This window comes from Protomyctophum bolini, assembly GCF_963924005.1.
Source record: "Protomyctophum bolini genome assembly, chromosome: 11".
Classification (NCBI taxonomy): Eukaryota; Metazoa; Chordata; class Actinopteri; order Myctophiformes; family Myctophidae; genus Protomyctophum; species Protomyctophum bolini.
This window is the reverse complement of record NC_137872.1, coordinates 22,763,896-22,784,254: the sequence shown is the minus strand read 5'-3', so window position 1 is coordinate 22,784,254 and position 20,359 is coordinate 22,763,896. Positions and strand designations below refer to the sequence as shown.

Below are 20,359 nucleotides of genomic sequence, written 5' to 3'. Positions count from 1 at the left end.
TTTTTGAAGAACAACTTCAATCACAACATGGATTATTTTGGCATTTCATTTATTTTATAAAAAAGGGAATGCAATGAACAATACGCTTATGTACCTCTATTAGTGTTTAAGATTGTACCGATTTATCACAGGCAGCGTGCTATTGAACAAACAAGACTATTGCACACAAGACATTCCATATAATAACACATTTCATACATACTATACATAGATACATACATACATACATACTTACAAACATACAGGAATATTCATATATATGACATTAAAAAAAATCATACAAAGTTAGGCAACACAATGAAGTGATAGGTACATAGAATAAAACACATATCTCCATCTGGAAAACCTGGGGGTAAAGCAGATATCAAAGCTGCCAAAGTGCTTTGCACCATTTTCTACTTGAATGTGGGGGGAAAAAACGGAAATATAGTGAGCCCAAGTCGGTGTGTGTGTGTGTGTGTGTGTGTGTGTGTGTGTGTGTGTGTCCGTGCGTGCATGCTGTGTGTGTGTGTGTGTGTGTGTGTGTGTGTGTGTGTGTGTGTGTGTGTGTGTGTGTGTGTGTGTGTGTGTGTGTGTGTGTGTGTGTGTGTGTGTGTGTGTGTGTGTGTGTGTGTGTGTGTGTGTGTGTGTGTGTCCGTGCGTGCTTGCGTGCATGCGTGCAGGAAGGTTAGTCTAACCCAGAACATCTAACCCAGAACAACAGGAACAGGACAATGAAAACAGGACTTCCTATGGATGAAGGAAGCTGTGTGTTGTAGGTCTTCAGAGAATGAGGATGAAGCTGACCCCCCATGAGTTGACCTGCCACCCCCCTCCCCCATCTCTTGCTCCCTTTGAAACCAGAGACCTCCCCCCTTATTTGTAGGGGAAATGAGGGGTTTTCAGAAAGATGAGCCGTGTTTACTCTGAACAGATCTCACGTCTTAACAGGTTTTCAACAAGGCATAATGGTCTTGTAAAAATCAAACCAGGATGCTCACAACAGACTTTGCTTACATTTGCGGTGCTTTTCTTCACAGTGAGAGTGAGAACCCCTGTTCGTCCCACTCTCTGCATGTCAATGGCAACTTAACGCTGCACAATAATGATAAATAATACTGTCAACAGTGGAGCTCTAGCCCCAAACACTTCATATTTAACATTCAGCCTTGTTTCCCCGTGAGGAAGACGCAACCAGTGAACACGTTCGTCGCTATGTTGCTACAACACAGCCGTCCCGTTAAGTCCGGACAATTGGACGACTGTCATCGAGTGAAATTTATCAGTGCTGCCGAGTCACTTCAGGAAATGTGCCTTCTGATTGAGCCTTCCTCTCAGGAAACTGTTAACATACAAAAGACAACAGTAAAAGCAAGGGGGACAATAAGGAAATAGAGTGAGTGAGGGTGTTGTTAATCATGATAGGCTGTAGCTGGAATATACCATATACATCAGCGCTTACAAATGAGTTAAATTACATTTCATGCAATATATGTAAGCAAAATACTTTTGTTTGTTGCAGTTAATCAAAGGGTTCTATGCAAGGTTACAAGGGGCATATACAGCCCTGAATTTGGGGGGTTTCTTTGTATTTTTCTTGTCTGGAGTGCATTGTTGAGTGGGGCAGTTCATTTTCCCCTATCAGCAATGAATAGGCATGCCTGATGTACATGTACTGTATACGTGTGGGTTAGTCTGGCAGAGGGTAACAGCCATTAAAAACAAAATCACTAATTGTATACAAGTCTACAAAGTGCAAATCTGCAAGCTTTGCATTAACGCAGACCTTGAAAAGGTTCACAAGAAGTCTCCATAACTCTGATGTTATGCATTTGTTATTTGGCTATTTGGCTGGTCAACATACATCTTAAAACAACATCTGTCAAGCAAGTACATCAAAATGTTTAACAAGTCAATGTTAAGATGACATTTGTAATTGGTGAGATTACCCAACAAAAGGCCATTTTCACATTTCTGAAACATCTCACCTTCAATTGTGAGTTCATTTAATCTAGAATGATTGCGCTCTCACACCCTTGCAGCTCTCACACCCTTGCAAAGGGTGGATCCATTGATTATTGATTGTGAGTTCAAGTTCTAGTGTACACTGTAGTGTTGTGTTTTAAAACAAGGCTGTGTTCCAGTCAGGGCTGAGGTTAACTCTCATCCGGTTTCTTAGCCACATGTCTTGTTCTATTACACACACATGCACGCACAGTCTTCTTTCTCTCACTCAGGCTCTCTCTCATATACACGCACATAGACCCACGGGTGCGTGTTTCCACCTCATTAGACGCAGGTGGTGCAGTTTTGCATGATGGGCGTGTGGTGTTCATGTTTGTTGGTGCAGTGCTCTAGAGAGCTGGAGCTTTTTAAAGGGACCAGACACCGGTCAGCAGGGCGTCCGCACTTAAATATACCCCAGCAGCACAGCACGCGCAGAAACTCCTTCCTCATGTCCTTGCTGCGCAGTGTGTAGATCACTGGGTTCAGCGCTGAGTTCAGGGTGGCGACGCCAAAGAAAAAGTCAGCCTTAGAGAGAATGGGGCAGTATCTCATCTTGCAGGATGAATCCACCAGGAGGAAGATAAAAGCCGGCAGCCAGCACATGATGAAAACGCCCAGGACTATAGTGACAGTTTTCAAAAGGGAGTACGTCGGGTAGTTAGTCGCCTCCTGAAAGCTGGAGCGTACAATCAGGTAGATCCTCACATAGAGGATGACAATGGAGAGCAGTATGATGCTGAAGATGGTGACCACGAAAAGGATGTATTTCTTGGAGTAGAGGGGCAACACAGCAGAGCATTCATCGATGTTGTTGATGCAGTTCCAGCCAATGATTGGAAGCCCTCCCAGGATGATGGACATGACCCAGCAGGCTCCTATTAGGAGGAACATGCGGCATGTTTTATTGGAGCCATACACTTTGACCTTGGTGATGGCAATATATCGTTCAATGGCGATCGCCAGCAAGCTGAAGACTGAGGCAGCCAGTGCGATGAACGCCGTACCCTCCCGTATGAACCACTGCACTGGCACCAGCTCAAATGTCCTCTGCCCTGACAGGAAAATGTTGGCTATGTAGGCGGAGCCAGCCAACAGGTCAGAGAAGGCCAGGTTGCCGATGAAGAAGAACATCGCCGAATGGAACTTCTTGTTGCGAAAGACCGCAATTAGGACCAGCAAGTTCTCCAGGATGATGAAGCTGCAGAGGATCACAATGACGATGTTGAGGGTGGTGAGCCCTTTCCGATCCTTGATGCGATCCTCCAGTTCCTGGCTGGTCAAGTCCTTGGTGATTTCATAGTAGTACCGTATCAGACTCCCATTGTTGTACTGGGAATACCTGCTCTTCATGTTGACAGCGTGGCAGAGCACAGCGGATTTACGGCAAAGAGTCATTCACGCAGCAGCGCAGCGGAGCATGTCTGGGCTGATGATTGCTCCCTCTCGGCGGGGAGACGAGGTTGAGGGTGCAGGCTGGGAGGGAGACTGCCTGTCCCACAGTCACGTCTCAGGGGCCCCGTGCAGGTCACCTGCAATGACAAACACAAAGAGAGAGAAAAGTTGTGGTTAGCGACAGGAACACATGCACTGAAAGGGCTCGTCAACTCTCAGAGAGAATGTCATTCTCAAAGCACCAAAATCAATAGGGGTCCATCCTTTGGAATTCAATAGTTTTCAAGATGCATTGTTTGGGACCAAAGTGCTGGACAGACCAACCGGTACCATCATCCTTTTGGGTGTCTCTAGTCTACTAGTGGTACAAAAATATAGTGCAAACCAACCAAAGACTTTAGTATAATAAAAGAGAGATGTTGTTTCCTTTATTCCTTCCTATTTCACATCGTTATGACAATGAAGAGCACCTTTAAGTTTAATATGCCTCTACACATGAAGGAATCGAGGTGATATGCTTAATTTGTTTTTATACATTACAAATTGGAGATGTGTTATTTTGTGTGTGTGTGTGTGTGTGTGTGTGTGTGTGTGTGTGTGTGTGTGTGTGTGTGTGTGTGTGTGTGTGTGTGTGTGTGTGTGTGTGTGTGTGTGTGTGTGTGAGCGTGCGTGCGTGCGTCAGTTACATTAGAGTGCCTTACTGGTGTTTATTATTGCTAAAATAAAAGTATTGCTAAAATAAAAATGCAGAAAGATTCAAAATATAGATCTGTTATTTTCTTTTAAAAAGAAAATAATCACAGAACAAGTGAATGCACTGGATTGTGCGGCCACATAGTTCACAGAGTTGTGAATACACAGCGTTGTCTGTGTCCGTTTGCAACCGCTCTAGCCACACGCCCCCACACAGACAGACAGTTGCAGTCTCAAGCTGTTTGAAAGAAATGGGATGGAAATCAAATCAGCAACGCGATGACTCATCAACACAATGGCTTCTTGTGAAAAACATAAAATCCAGTTTTGAGAAAAACCAGCCTGATCAAATATTTTCCTCTTTGAGATCAATAGAGAGATCACAATAGCGAATGCTCTGATGTGTTAAGTGGTAGCAGGCAGCACTCAGACAGGAGCTTGGTTTCAGACCGAAGGGGACATTCCACCCAACCCGTCCAAGCACTCGACTGTCAACACACGGTATTGTTGTGTGGAGCACACCATTCCACTCCAGTGAGCCACCTCTGTCTTCAGCATAGCTCATGGATCAACCGGACCTCTCCATCATGAACCCTCAGTTCCGGCTCTTTCACAAAGCTAACAACGAAGTAAACAGATACCTGAGAGGAAGAGGCGGGAGCTTTCACAAGTGTGTGGAGAAAACCGCTCCGTTTTGAATCTACCTGCAATTATCATGCTTATCCAAATTAGAGGTTGATTTGAATGACCATCACAATGCAGCCTTAACCTGTATGCAAAAAGTATCTAAAAGTTGTGATTTTACAAATGTGACAGACACAGGAATGGTACAGTTTCAATTTCCAATCTACCATAGAGAACTAAAATAGTACCGTAATCTATAAACAAGCCCCAAAGCAGATCAGATGGACTGTTGCTACTGGGTTGAAGGCAAAGGGGCGCTTCTGGAAATCTAATTAGAGTTGGAGCTGATGTCTTAAACCTGTCACAGGTAATAAGATCCTTCTGGAGGTCAGCTCCAGTGGTAACTCAATACTGATGCCTCTCCACTGCTCCTCTCTCCACTGCTGGCCCGGAGAGCTACCCACTAAAACCTTTACTGGAAACTAGAAGCCCAGAACTTTACTGCTCTGTTCTGCCGGACTGTGACCCTAAATCCCAGAGAGGGACTGGTTGAGAGAGACAGAGGACGACAGAGAGAGAGAGAGAGAGTGTGTGTGTGTGTGTGTGTGTGTGTGTGTGTGTATGTGTGTGTGTGTGTGTGTGTGTGTGTGTGTGTGTGTGTGTGTGTGTGAGGGTGTGTGTGTGAGGGTGGGAGGGTGGGAGACAGAGAAAGAGAGCGTCCATGTGGAACGGCATCTGGACACAAAGGCAGGAATCTGAGACATTGCAGTGACGTACACACTCATATGCACATACTGAGTGCACAGACGCGCCGCACACACACACACGCACGCACGCGCACACACACACACACACACACACACACACACACACACACACACACACACACACACAACTACATATTACGTATGACGTATCTATACACAGTAAAAAAAGTTAATTAAAAAGCATAGCACACATGTGTGCACAGATCTGCTACAAACCCCAAATTGTGCATTCAGGAAAGACATCGACTGGTCCAGTCCAGCTGCACACAGACAGGTTCAACACACAGCTGCTCTCGGTTGCCAATAATAACCAACACACTGTTTCCTCAAGCAGGAACAAAGAACAATAGTCTCCTTCAGTGTGGAGAGAGCGCTGCCCTTCAACCTCAATTCGGGACAGAGCACACTTCCATTTGGCTACTGCAACACTGTAGCTGCTGGCCCAACCAACGCACAGCATCTTGCAAGCAACGGTCAGTCAGCATCGATCGTAAAAACACACAAATGGGCGCTTGAGGCTGAGCACGTGTTGCCCGCCCGGCGTACCAGGCAGCGTGATTAGATTAGCTTACATTACTGCTTACATTACTGCATAACGATATCATGAGTCAGCCAGTCAAAAGCAGTCTCTCTTTTTTCTTTTGTACAGATAAGACACTTTCAATGTCTACTGTGCGCTTCCTGCTATCTTGTCTCACCCCCATCTTGGTTCCACTGATGTTCCTCATTTTTATTGTGACGTTTTTTCTGTGTTTTGGCAAAAAAAAAAGCGAGACGGCTCGAGTTCTCACTAAGGAGCCTGTGGCGTCTGTCACCAAGGGATTTGACAGCGTGCCAAACCTGACGGGCTGGTTCCCCTACAGGACTGTCTCGCCACAGACCTGCCCTGCAGTGTCAGTCAGTGTGCCATCCACAGGGTTTCCCCGGACAACTAGTTGACAGGAAAGTAGAACTCCTGTTCCAAAGGCCCCCCCTCCCCTCAAAGCTGTGCCCTGAATTCGACCTTCCCCGCGTCACTGTCATGCTGTCACAGGCGGCAGACATAACACAAAGCCACAAAAAAAGTATAAATCCCAAAACAATGGTATTGCTGCACCAGTGTGAGATTATTTCCATTAATACTATGGTATCCAAACAAAGAGAACAACATACTGTATTTTAAGAGAGAAATATGTCAAAGTATTAGATTACACACAGATATTGCGTTCCAGTGACTAAAGTTAACAACAATTATTTAATGTTTGTATCATGTGTAAAGTGCATGCAGTATGTGGCTGTAGCCATAACACGGTTATAGGAAGTTGATACAGCCATACTGGCTGCGGCCTTCACAACAAATAATTAACATGAGAGAGGGAGGAGGGTGAGAAGAGGAACACAAAAGAAAAATAAATTGTAAGAAGACAGATGGAGTCAAATGAGAACAGTGAAAGGAAATTAGCAACATCAATATGGAGAAACTGCATCATGCATGCGTTTACTGGAAATTGACTTATCTATTTTTTTACTTTCTTTGATGAGGCATGCAATCATGATCAGACTTTGTGGCGAAGCATAAAATAAACCTCCAGAATGATATTTAGCAAAAGGTACTGATGTATGCTTCCTTACAATCCTCAAAAGACTTCCTCTCTATGATGTGACTGACGGCTACACAAAGGCTCCAGGTGATGTTTGGATTTCCCACACACACCTCCTGAAAAGCCCCAATTAGCAGAGTGGCTTCTCACAAAACACCATGGCAACGGTACAACACCTGCTACCTGTCACACCACTTTCTCCCGAGGAAAGCACTTAAAACCTGGACAAGGTGCCTAGAAGCCGTGACACAAGGATACACACAAAAATGCACACACAAATGCCCCCCCATACACACACACACACACACACACACACACACACACACACACACACACACACACACACACACACACACACACACACATTTTGGCTTAGATAAGCAGCATGGTGATTAACCTTGTCTAAGGACCGTTTACATTTGTAGCTTATCTTGTTTGCTTTGTAATGTGTTTACTGTTTGCTTACCTGGATGAATCTGTGTGTATAGTGAGCATTCACTGACCGTGCTAAGGAACTTCCTTCTTTTTCAACTGTCCTTCACACCTTCTGCACAAAAGCTGGCGTATTGGCAACACCAGGACGCAAACAAGCCAGATGCATTAACAGTTACCACCCACTTTCCTATACCCAGTGGAACGTGCCAAAGACAGGTGCACAAAACAGCCTGCTGTGTGTGTGTGTGTGTGTGTGTGTGTGTGTGTGGTATCATTATATTTGACCAGGAACTATGTCCAACAAGTCCAAGTCATCTTTATAGTTAGTTGTTATAATATATTCTAGTCTTGACATGCTTAGCCCTTATGTTTACTGATTCACTCTCATCTACGTAAACATATAGATAGACCTACTTGTGTAATCCATGATTAGTGCAGACTGTATGCCCAATGATAAGAGATGTAACTGTTGAAGGACAACTAATCTACATGTGTAGACCATCATGTTTTATTGTGTGCTTATTCTTATCATTACAATTCCTTTCCATTCTTTTCTATATCTGTTTCTACTCATTATCTTGTGGTCACTTAATGTGAACAATACAATTATTTATATACTTAATCAACTTCAGAACATGTCATGTGATACTGGTGTCATTGTTCTCTGAGCTTGCCTCTCAACTGAATCGTCACTCAGTCAACACCATTCATTAGAGGAAAACTCAATTAATGGTGTTAGGGAACTTCCTTCTTTTCAGCGGTCCTTCACGCTTTCTGCAAAAAGCTGGCGCATTGGCAACACCAGTACACAAACAGGCCAGATGCACCACCCACTTTCCTACCTAGTGGGACTTGCCAAAGACAGGTGCACAAAACAACCTTGTGTGTGTGTGTGTGTGTGTGTGTGTGTGTGTGTGTGTGTGTGTGTGTGTGTGTGTGTGTGTGTGTGTAGGAAATCAAGTTCACCCGTGGTGTTGCCGCCCATAATGGTGCTGCAGATCACCTGTGGTGCTGCCGCCCATCATGGTGCTGCAGATGACAGCATTACCAACTATAAAACAGCCACTGTGGTATCACTATGAGACCATTACACACAAAATGTGTGTTTGATACGGAAGGTTTGGTCAAGGCTTAAGGAAAGGATCGAAGGCTTAAGGAACGGATGGTCAAATGCCAAACTAATCATGGAACAAATGGATGCCAAGCTCAACTGCTCAAGCCACTTTAGCACCCAGCTGGAAAGGGGACACGGTGAATTTCCTTTAATGTTTGCAAACAACTTGCAATGATTAGGTTCTGATGTTATTATTGTGTTGGATATTACCGGAATTATGGTTTATTGTATTTCGATATTTTTGTTTTGAGGTATGCGTATGCACTGTATTTTATTGGTTATGTAATTATGGTTTAATGGAACAGTTTGTTATGCTGATATTGAGATGTTGGATATGTTTATTGATATGCATTTTATGCCTAGTTTCTTGCAGTTCTACATTGATCTCTGAATAAAGCAACTTCAAATCATCAGTTCAGTCTTCAACCTTTCATGGCCAGCTGGGTCCGCTACCTGATATATTCTAGTCTTGACTTGCTTACTTAGCTCTTATCTGTTTACTGATTCACTCTCATCTATGTAAGCATAGATGTAGGCCTACTTGTGTGATCCATGGTTAGTGCAGACTGTATGCCCAATGATAAGAGATGTTACCGTTCAAGAACAACTAATCTACATTTGTAGACCATCATGTTTTATTGTGTACCTGTTCTTATCATTTCTATTCTTTTCCATTCTATTTCAGGTCATTATCTTCTGGTCACTCAATGTGAACCATACAATTCTTTATATACTTAATCAACTTCAGAACATGTCATGTGATACTGCCTGGTGTCATCTTGTTCTCTGAGCTCGCCCCTCAACTCAATCATCACCATTAATTAGAGGAAAACTCATAGGCCCAAATCAAGGGCCTACTAGATTCATGGTTGCGGACACTTCTGTTTTCTCTGGAGTGGACCCTTCACTGTGTCTAAAGCATGGATATACTGTGTGATTTGTCCTGTTCTCTTCAGTTTTGTCCCCCTAATGGCAGTCTGAGTGGGTGTGTAATTGCGCTCTGAAAGTGCTCTGCTACGCCTCTCATTTTAATTATCCCGTACTGCCACTCCCTCCGCTCTGCTCCCTATTCAGCATAACCCTGACCCCTCCCCTGATGGTTGGGCTGGGTAATAAATGAATATTATGTTGATACCGTGTGATAGCCTATATCAGACTAGATATCAGCTGGAATTTTGAGATATAGAGGGTATGCGCAATTGTGCCTGCATAAAGTGAATGGGAAATCGAGTGGCAAAGTGACTTGGCAAAGTGAGTTCAATGTCGTTTAATGCAATCAGATAGGACTTTTCTATTTGGATGTATGGGCTATCAAGGCCAGAAAAGTAGTTTTTTGCCAGTCAGTAGGCGCTCCCGCATAACTTCCGGGTATGATGATGATGTCACACGCATACCCTCTATTGTACTATTGTGACAGGCATAAATGTTGTCTTATTTTATACTTTCAATAATGTTCTAAAATAATAACATTTTGTGACTAGTTCTAGGCTAGCTGTTCTCACTTGGATATTACATAGGCATTACTGATGATTATATATTGCCGTATTTGGTCAAAATACGGCAATATTACTCGTGCTGTTTGATTTAGTTCATATTGCCCAGCCCTACCCTGAGGTAAACAATCTTCAACCTGGACTCCCCTAGTCTCACATAGCCAGACTTTCAGAGAACTCAGAAAACGTAGTAGGCGGAGCGGGCAGTGCTACGAAACGTCTGGCTATGCGAGGAGACTATAGGACACCCCAGGTGCTGCTGACACGCGTGGTGTGAGATGGCAAGAGCAGAACTGAGGCAGGAAGAGAGGAGCAATGAGGTGAAGCTGAGATAGGAGGACACTAGCAAGCCCCTTATACTCCAAATGGTCCGACAGCAGCATCAATCACATCTCATGGCAAAATGTCAAAGTGTGTCATGGTAGACCTGAGATCATCAGGGAAGGGTGCTATTAATACAGTGCCAAGGAAGCAGTTAGGGCTTAAGGGTCTTGCTCAAGGACGCATTTCGACACCTAGAATGGGCGATGCAGAGGGTTCAAACCTTCCAATTCCCAGACGGCCTCTCTGCCCACTCAACTGTGGCGGTCCCCGGACAGAGAGCTGTCTCTCTCTCTGCAGTGCGACACATTGTTAGCCTGTAGATCGACTATTTTCAAATGGCCGAAATGTATACAGGGTTGAAATGGTTAATGCATGTTTTATAATGTCTACAAAGTGACTAGTAACTAAAGTTTTTAAATGATTGTAGTGGAGTAAAAAGTAAAATGTCTGTCTCTGAGATGTAGTGAAGTAGAAGTAAAAGTACTGAAAACTAGAATACTCCAGACTTACTTTACACAACTGTTTGTGTTAATGTTTACATAAATGACGGGCAGTACTAAGCATTGTCTGTCTGTCGGGCTGTAACTGTGTTAGGACGCATGAGAGCCATAGAGTCACGCAGGGTTCACTACCACAGGTTCTTTTACACTGCCGCTCGTTACCAGATCAAGAACAAAGACGTCTAGCCTAGGACACAACACAACCACAAACATTCTCCGCATTGTTATGTCTCGCAAGTGACAATCTGCACGCCTTATCTGTGTACTGTACGCTCCCAACTTGATACATCATATATATTCTTCATTTCTATGACACGAGTGAGTCATCCTGTGCATCAGATAGTCGAAGAAGGCATTTTACGCTATAGCCCCGAACCCTGCAGCCAAACTGCATGCATGCACAGCGAAGAAGTATGAACATCTGTGGCACACAGGCTGTCTGATGAGGCCGTGTTGCTGTTGTATGTCATTAATGTGCATGTGGCTGCGTGTTTTTCTGCCTTAGGATCCAGGGCTCCATTCATCTGTTTTAACACCAGCATGGGAACACCATTGATTATTACCCACAGTCACTTCCCAGAGGCAGAAAATCCATGTTCAGAAAGCCGATGAGAATGTGTATACACATTGACTGTATGTAAATCAAATGCAGAATCGTTATTTCTGAGAACCATGGAATGACTCATATGAACGGCCTCATTCACGGGGTGTGGTGGTAAATGTTGTCCTCGGTCATGAGATCGCTGGTGCTCTATCTGGGAGAAGAGGAAAAGGCAATGAGAAGAGAGGGCAGCCCTTCACTGCCCTTCTGCACCGTTATCTCCGTTATGTGCCTCAGTGCCGACAAACTGATAGCCCTCGCCAACCCCAAACAAGGAAAACCTGATTTATACTTCGCTGCTTGCCGGTGTCTCTTTTCCAAAAATAGCCGATCTACAAGCTATTAGAGATCTACTATTTGTAGATTTGCTATTCCCATGGAAAACACCGCAGCTTTGTCTGCAACCACAATACATCTGTACTTAAATGATCATACTTCTTTACCGAGTACGTCAGTAAACAAGTATTTACCAAGCAGAGAGAATAATACAAACATAATCACTCCCAGACAGTCCCTTATCTCATCTCTGCACTCTCCAATTGACTGGCTGTTCACTTCACAGCTCTTTAGCAGTGCTTTTCTAAACAAGGGAAATGGCCAGTAGTGAAGTGAAAGAGAGGGCGGCTGACGCCACTCTACGGGTCCACTTGGGTCAATGTTTTACACACTCTTTTACTCTTTTAGGGGATCAAGGGGAAGTGCAGAGAGAGGAGAGAGACGGAGAGTGTGAAGGGTGGTTGTTTCTGTGTCGCTCTGTGACTCGTACCGTCGAGACTCGAGAGGCAGGGCAGCCTGGAGATATGAGATGGAGGCCTGCGATATCTCACATTGTGGAGCTTTTAGGAGAATTCCACTGGGTGGGGGGGGGGGGGGGGGGGGCACATTTAAAAGAAAGAAAGAAAGAGTCAGAGACAGGGGGAGAGGAAAATTAAATTAAAAAAAACTCGGCTGAAAAATGTCTTTCCTGCTCTGTGTAAACTTGCCAAGTAATGTCCCAGACATACTGAGACGTACTTTTTTTGCTTTTTAGAAATGAAAATAAAATAAGAGAAGTTCTCCTGTTGCATTTTCACTGATGTGTTACTTAATAGTCTCACAGAATAAAAATAGGGGAAGATGGAGAAGAAGTTCCTTATTAAGCATGCAGTCAGTCACTTTACTCTTCAGCCTGTGGCTTCCTATACCATTTAGTGTATTTACAGTACTAGTGTAAATATGGTTAGGGAATGAGTAACCATATTTTTAGCCGCAGCATCTTCCTTGCTCTTTGTCCGTTTTTATGGTAATTTCACCATGATGCTCGGAGCGTCATTAAAAGCTTGTGTAAGCCGCTGGATATTTAGGGGAGTGGGTGTCCCCAATACGCAGGGTTTAATAATCATATAATTAGGGATTACCCTTTCACTCGTCAGACGCTGACAGTTTGAGCACAGCGTCTTCTGGGGGCCTGTCGACACAGTTCAGTCAGAAAGGCAAAGCTTTTTCATTGTCATTGTCTTGTTCTCGCTCTTCATGTCTGTCCCTCTTCTTCGGTCGGTGATCATCAACGCTCTCCAACCTCCAGCCAGTCCGTCTGCGTGACTTTGCTGCGCTTTATTTACGGCAGCTGTTTATGTGCTGCGAAGCTGTTAGAGGGAAAGTGAGAGGAGCTGTGGACAAAAGACTGTATAAAGGCGGAAACCATTGAGCCTCAGGAGAAGTAACCCATGACCAGCAGGCATTAGCCCACCCCACCACCACAATCTTCCCCACGGAGGGTTGAGGGTGGGGGCTGGGACTATCCTCAGATGGTGGCGGTAATTAATGTAATATATTCAAGTAACCTCAAACTGTTCCTGTCAATGACGGTTGTTGGGGAAATCCAAATGTTCATATTATCATTTTCCTCTATTCTGCATAATACCGTAGGTACGTTCTCATCATGCTTCTTGAGTCACATCTTCCTTACTCAAACAACCCCTCCTCCCGCATGCAGTATTTTAAACATCACTACTGAGATCAAAAGACATGGCCACAAAAGAGGTGATTAAAAACACATCGGGTAGGATTTATTTAGAACACATCTGAGGCAGTCGTGCTCTTATAAATGCCCTATTAAAGACCTCATTATGGCATATTCTGTAGGAAAAGATCTATTCTGGATTATAGAATCTCTGCAGAAACAGTACACGCTATGGTTAGGCCCATTTCCTCATATCCGTTTACTATGGTTACAACACTAAAGCAGCACAGGGGAACAGGACAGAGGAACTGTCTCTAAGCATGGTTATTAGGGACAGTGTAAACTTTCTCTGGTGGTATAGGGCCATGGTTTCTATGGTTTCTGTAAAAATCAAAAAGAGGAAAATGGGGGAAAAGTATAATAATAGAGTGTACAATCTTATAGGACTAAACTTGGATGCTAATATGTGCTGGGTTTACCTACACTATAGCCTCTGGCTATAAGAGAGATTGATTATATAGTTTTCTATACATACATTCTAACTTCATTAATTATACATCTGAGAACTAGTAGTAGGCCTATGTGTGTGCGCTTGTGTGCGTCGCGCGTATATACTGTATTTCCTAAGCCACACTTTCATCATGGCCTCTCAGTGTAGGCTAGGCAGTTTTACAAAATCACAAAGCACTCAGAGCTATACGTAAGTCAGAGAACAGCATAGTGTGAAATCCCTACTGACATCTGCTCTGTAGTAGTAGCAGAAATCTCCTCCCAGATTGTGCGTGTAGGCGCGTACCACACACCACACTATTTTCAGGTCTGCTTGTGTTCAGGTACGCTCGTTTTACCTACTAAAATTTGAATTGAAACTAGCAGATCTACAAGCTCATAGCGCACCACCGAGTGGCGCGCTACGAGCTTGTAGGTCTGCTATTTGTTCCACGTGAGCCAAGACTGGGTGTTGGCTCCTGTGCACCAGCAAAGAGTGACACTCCTCTGCTTTGCTGGATTACAGCTGGTAGGGCTGGACAATAAATAAGCAACCAGTACTATGGAAACCAGCCCAAAAGCCTGACTAGGCTATTTTCAAAACAATCATGTAAAAGAAATGTGACAAATTGTGGAATATTCTTTGAAACATTTTAACAACAACCACAAATCTTGTATGGGGGTCCCTGGCACAAAATATTTCTAGATGTAGGGTCCTTAGTTGGACACATTCTCACACAAAATGTGTGAGAATCACTGGTTTAAACGGAAACAAGCCCAAATAAGCGACTACACTTTAGGAATAAGCCCGAAAAACCGCAACCCGCAACTACAATTATTTACACGAAAATGTTACAGAAAAATAAGCCCAAAGTCGCCTATAATAAGCGGACATGGCAACACTGGGCTGGACCTCAACCACCCAGACTAGACTACTGCTAGGGAGGAGTGGATCATTCTCATGCTGAGTGAGCGGCCTGAGGAGTGTCCGTTTCAGGTTTCGGCTGACCTGCAGTGCTCGCTTCACACCTTCCCATGTCCTATACATACGATACAATGAGGTATCCCCCTAATGAAAGCCTTTCAATCCTTATTCACTTCTCTTTTGTCCCCGGCTCCCTGCTCCCATTCTGCTCTGTCTCCAGAACTTGAACTCCACCCCTTCTCATGTTCTGTTGCCTGGTTAAAGATATCGTGAGGGTGTCGTGAGAGAGCACAGTGTACATATGAGTGAGTGAGTGTGTGCTTGTTGCTCCAGAGTGTCACTGAGTGAATGTAAGACATCACAGCATATGCAGCATGTCATGCGTGTGTGTGCAGCATGTGTGTGTGTGTGTGTGCGTGCCTGCGTGTTTGTTGCAGGACGCTTGTGTGACAATAGATAATCATCACAGTACACGTTGGTTCATATCATGTTTACTAAAATCTTTAATGAATGAGAATGTAGACCAACAGACAGACGCACCGCAAAAGGTCAAGAGGTAGTCTAGGGCGGCGTAATGCACAACAAAAACTCTAACTAACAATAGAACACACACAGGAGTGCAATGCCGACCTGATTGCCTCTAGTACTGATAAGATGCTGAAGATTAATTGATAGAGGTTGCTCCGTCTGCCGCTGTTACAATTATATAAAAAAAGAAAAGGCCAGACTTCTCGAGAAAACACAGGCCCATCTAACGGAAATCTGTTGTTGGAGAAAAGCATGGTTGCCTAGACTAGAGAAGAAACATTGTTGTGTCCACATTCACAACAGTTGTTCCTTTGAGCTTTGGACACATTTCGGCTGCATTTTCTTCCAACCAAATGTATTGTGTGAAAAAGAACTGTGATTTCACCATCCACAGACCTCTCTGATACATAGAAGGTTTACCACCAGAGTGTAAAGTATCCACAATAAAATAATCTGCACTCTGTAAAGGCGCCACATATAAAGACTGTGGTACCTCAGGAGGTTGTAGAGTTACAGGATTGTGTGTCTGTTTTACTTCTTACAACAGCACTGAGCTCAGTTTCTTTTGACGACAGTTCAACGCTAATTCAACGCTAGGTTCCTCTGTCAAGGGATATTTTCTGATCCAACAACCAGACAGATCTTAAAATACTCAATCTTACTACGAGGCAACTGCTACTTGACATTGACCAAGGCAGAGCCGGTCTCTAAATGGACATTTGAGCAGTCACATTTACTTTACACAAACAGCATCCACATGCATTTTATCTTGTCTGTTTCAGCAAAGTTGTCTGACTCTGAACTGCACTGTGAACCCAACTCAAATGGAGGTCAACAGATCAACCAGCTATTTCTGACAAAACAGGATACACAATAAAATCCAGAGTGTTCATTAAAGTCTGACAGTATAAAGTAACCCGTATGGGTTCAAACGTATACTGTCAGATGTAAATGAACACTTAGGATTTAGATGTATGACGGATCCATCTATCTTTTCAAGCCTGTCTACCATTAGATAATCTCAAATGGTTTGCTGAGAGGACAGGCAGACTCTCGAGTCTTAAATTCCAAGCTATATAAGCTGCTTCGACACGCCCCTCAGACACGATCTAAGCCCCACTGACTGGATGGGGCAAGACAAAATCCAAGAAGACCGCTGCATCTGGCTTCTCTTCTCCCTGATTCTGCTGTGAAGGAGGAGGGGAGGGGGGTGTTGAAGTAATGCTGGTGGTGAGCTTTCCAGCTGCACAAACAAAGCCAAAGAGCATAACAATGGCTGCCAGGACAGAGAATAAGGAGGCCACAGCATCTCCACATGTGTACCTGTTCCAAGATCAGGGCAGGGAGAGCACTCAGGATTGACCAGACGTCAGGAAACCACGACACGACCGCACTGATTAAGCGCGCCGCTGTAGCAGACAGCAGGGAGCTTGTTCCGCTCCCATCCATAAATCACGCTGAGCAGCAACCTATGCAGAGTGAGAAAAGTGTTGCTTTGCTGCGCCCGTCCCAAAAGCCACAGCACAAACCCATAAAAACCTCATGTTAAATTCCCATGTCATTGTTTCTGAAAGATCTGTAACGTGCATGTCTGTGGGCATGGATACGTGATGAAAAATGCCACTTTGAGGTCCAAAAACCTCATTCAGTAGGACTAAACTCAACTAGACTCACAGCATATAGTTAGAATTATTGGTCCATGTTCAAAATATAATAAGCAGCCGAGTGGCGTTTATCAGCACAAGACCATGCGAACACACACCCCCTTCTCTCTGCACAAAGCATCAGGAAATCCTGGCATGCTGCTACACGCATTCGTTTCTGGCCATGGGGGGTCTTAATAGTTTGTAACAGGAGCTTTTAAAGCGGATGGATTTTTTCCCTCCTTCTCTTCGTGATAGATGGAAATATTTCAAACAGTAAAATCCAGAGTGTGGATTTAACTCTGTTCTTACACTCTCAGCGTTAAATAGATGGATAGAACCTTTGATACATAAATTGGACATTTCGCCAAATATCAACTTATGCACACGGTTGCAAAGTAATCTGAAGAGCGATGACAGCCTTGCCTTGCACGCTAGAGATTAACATACATATTAAATAGTGTATCCAGAGAGCACAAGCTCAACATTATCTCTCTACTTCTCCCTCTCCTCCTTTCATTCTCACTACTGTACGTCTGTGGTGCCTGTGCGTCGGGAAGACTTACAACAGTCTAGAAGTGTTTACGGATACAGACAGGGGAAGACAGAGGAGTAGTCCATATTTATTTCTCCCATCAGAGTCACTGCCAGTTCTTGGCCGTGATTCTGAGAAGCTGCATGCTGTCGGCTATGCTGTATGTTGCGACTTGCACTTCAGACATCTAGCAGCTTGCGAACAGAAGGCGTTTATTTTGCTCCAGCTGCCACACCCAAGAAAGTGTTTTTTTTTTTTTTGTTCGGGCAAAGGGGGAAACACCAGTTAGGACTCACGAGCTTGTGAAGCCCACATGGCTGTGGCACCACAAAGCACTATTAATATCACACACAGAGCAAAGGCCCAGCAGCACTTTCTAAACACATTTCCTACATTGATCTCTGTGATCTGCCGGGGGTTTTATAGCTATTCTTTCCCGAATCCTATATGTATTGACCTATTCATTCTGACTGGTTTCATTTAACCAGGTGAAAGTCGTGCCGCCTTGGGCAGGGAACCTTTTCTCTGTTCTCTCCTTGTTTCTTAGCCCTCTGATATGGCTAAACTAAAGTGGCTGTGTGTAGACAACAAAAGAGATGTTGCTGTCCCCGAGGAAGAAAACCTCTCACTGCTTCCTATTAGGGCCTCTCCCAGGCCTACACTGAAACCCGAGCATCCTTCAGGGATCACCACACCACACCCCACCCCACCCCACCAACGCATCCCTCCCCCCTACCCCCACCCCACCGACGCATCCCTCCCCCCTACCCCCACGTGACCTGGTCCCGAAAGAAAAAAGAATCCCTCACTTCCAGTTCCCACCACTGAATTATCACACATTTATTTTTCCATCTAGTTCACTTATACATCTATTTATTTATCCATCCAGTTCACTTATACATCTATTTATTTATCCATCCCATCTATTTGTCTTGGTCCCTTGTGCGCCCCTCTGCGCACGAGGAGGGATGCAGAGAAGAAGTGTCGGGTTACAGCAGTTGCTGCTGGGCCACATCTGGGTGCTATGGAGGAGGGGGTGGGCTACTGAACGCTGAGTGCGCTGGCTGGCTGGGTGGGCACCGGAGAGCTGCAAGGGCAACTCCTATGAGTGTGATGTCATCACGGTCTGCTGGCCTGGGTCCTTCTCCCTGCACTCTGACATCATGGATTTTAAAGTCCCTCTCTATAAGGTCTGGTAAGTCCAAGAGCATGTGTGCAGCAGAGACCTGTGAGTCCCTGATTCTCCCCAGAGCCTGTGGAGCGTCTAAGTTGACGCGCCACCATTGACACTGTTAACAGCAACACTCGAGGTCGCTCTCCACTGAGCCAAGGATGGAGTGTGCTGCAAACACTGTGAGAAGAAGCCTGGCAGCGGTCAGCGGCGGTGGCGTGGTGGGCTTTTGTTCTGGTCTAATCAGCCATGAGGTCACATGGCCCCAGTGCAGACGGCAGGCCTGCAGGCCGGCCATATCACGTTATGTGTGCAGCCAGCACACAGCAGCCGGTCAGCACATACATACATACACGCGCGAGCGTGCGCGCGCACACACACACACACACACACACACACACACACACACACACACACACTGTCACACACACGCAGCACCTGAACCTGTAGCCAGGCACCCACAAGTCCCTAAACAAGTTGCGACCCTCATGCTCTCTCAACATCCCCACCATTAAAACCTCCTGGCCTCTTTCACACGGTGATGACACAACAACATCACCTATACGGTTGCTGACCACACTTCCTCCTCACAAAACACCGTCAACGATGTTATCACAAAGTCATCTTTGCTAGTGTTTATCTAGTGGATGTCGCGGCTTTCAAGTCAATGCCTTTGAGGAATCCGTTTCCACAATCACCACCAGGCAGCAGCAATTCAAAAGAGTTATGTCATCATCATGAGCTTTTCTCATTTTAAGAGAAGCCATTAATGAGCACCACACCGACCATGTACCCACCGCAGAAGAGAGGATGGATGGATTGAGGGTTTTTTTTATCTGGGTAATAAACATTTGGTCCCTCAACCTTATCATTTGATGTATATCTCACTGTGATTTCAGTATACTCTTCCAATGAGGCGCTTTGTGGCTGGACTTACTAACTGACACCTCAATTATCCCTCCTGGTAGTGTTTTTCTTTTTTTTTTTGCATAATTATATGTACAACCGACCACAAGACACCATGTGCTGTTGTGTCAGCATGGAATAAGCATTATACGAGGTGCACCAACTAACACCCTCGTTCATCTAGGAAGAAATCTGGATAATGTACCATACATGCCTACTTTTACTGATGTTTTCTAAATGCTTGATAGATTTAACCGGACGTTTTTACAGCATGATTATATAGGCAGTCTATTAGTGGGCTTGTCATTACTGCACCTTCTATATCGCACAGGATTTTTTTGCAATCAAAGAATATTCAAAGTTGCAGTAAAGTTATTTATTCTCTCTCTCTCTCTCTCTCTCTCTAGCTCTCTTTCTAAAATTGCTTGCAATTTTAAATGTCTGCGGCCTGGCTCTGGGGAGGGTAACTCCAAACCAAGAGATTAACTCCAGTAGATGGGATAATGGGAGCTTTTGTCTTATTAATACATCCTTTGAGCACAATGCCTCGGTTGGAGTGACGGATGAACAAGCCCCAAAAACATCGGAGGGGGGGCGACACAGCAGGCACTGCGACGGGCCACCAGAAGCGGTGGACCCCCCTATAGAGGACGCGCATACCCTCCATGGAGCTAATATATTACAGTACACTTTCCCATGATGCCGTGTACT

At 44.6% G+C, this 20,359-nt stretch overlaps 1 protein-coding gene across 1 annotated transcript in view; it reads right to left on the bottom strand.

The window, feature by feature from the left end:
* Positions 1 to 32: 32 nt before the first annotated feature.
* s1pr2 (sphingosine-1-phosphate receptor 2) overlaps positions 33 to 20,359 on the bottom strand; it is a 21,367-nt gene continuing 1,040 nt past the window's right edge. The window contains exon 2 of the mRNA XM_080776644.1: positions 33 to 3,515. Coding sequence (XP_080632770.1) covers positions 2,269 to 3,381 — 1,113 coding nt within the window. The 5' untranslated portion in view covers positions 3,382 to 3,515 and the 3' untranslated portion in view covers positions 33 to 2,268. The remainder of the gene's footprint in view (positions 3,516 to 20,359) is intronic.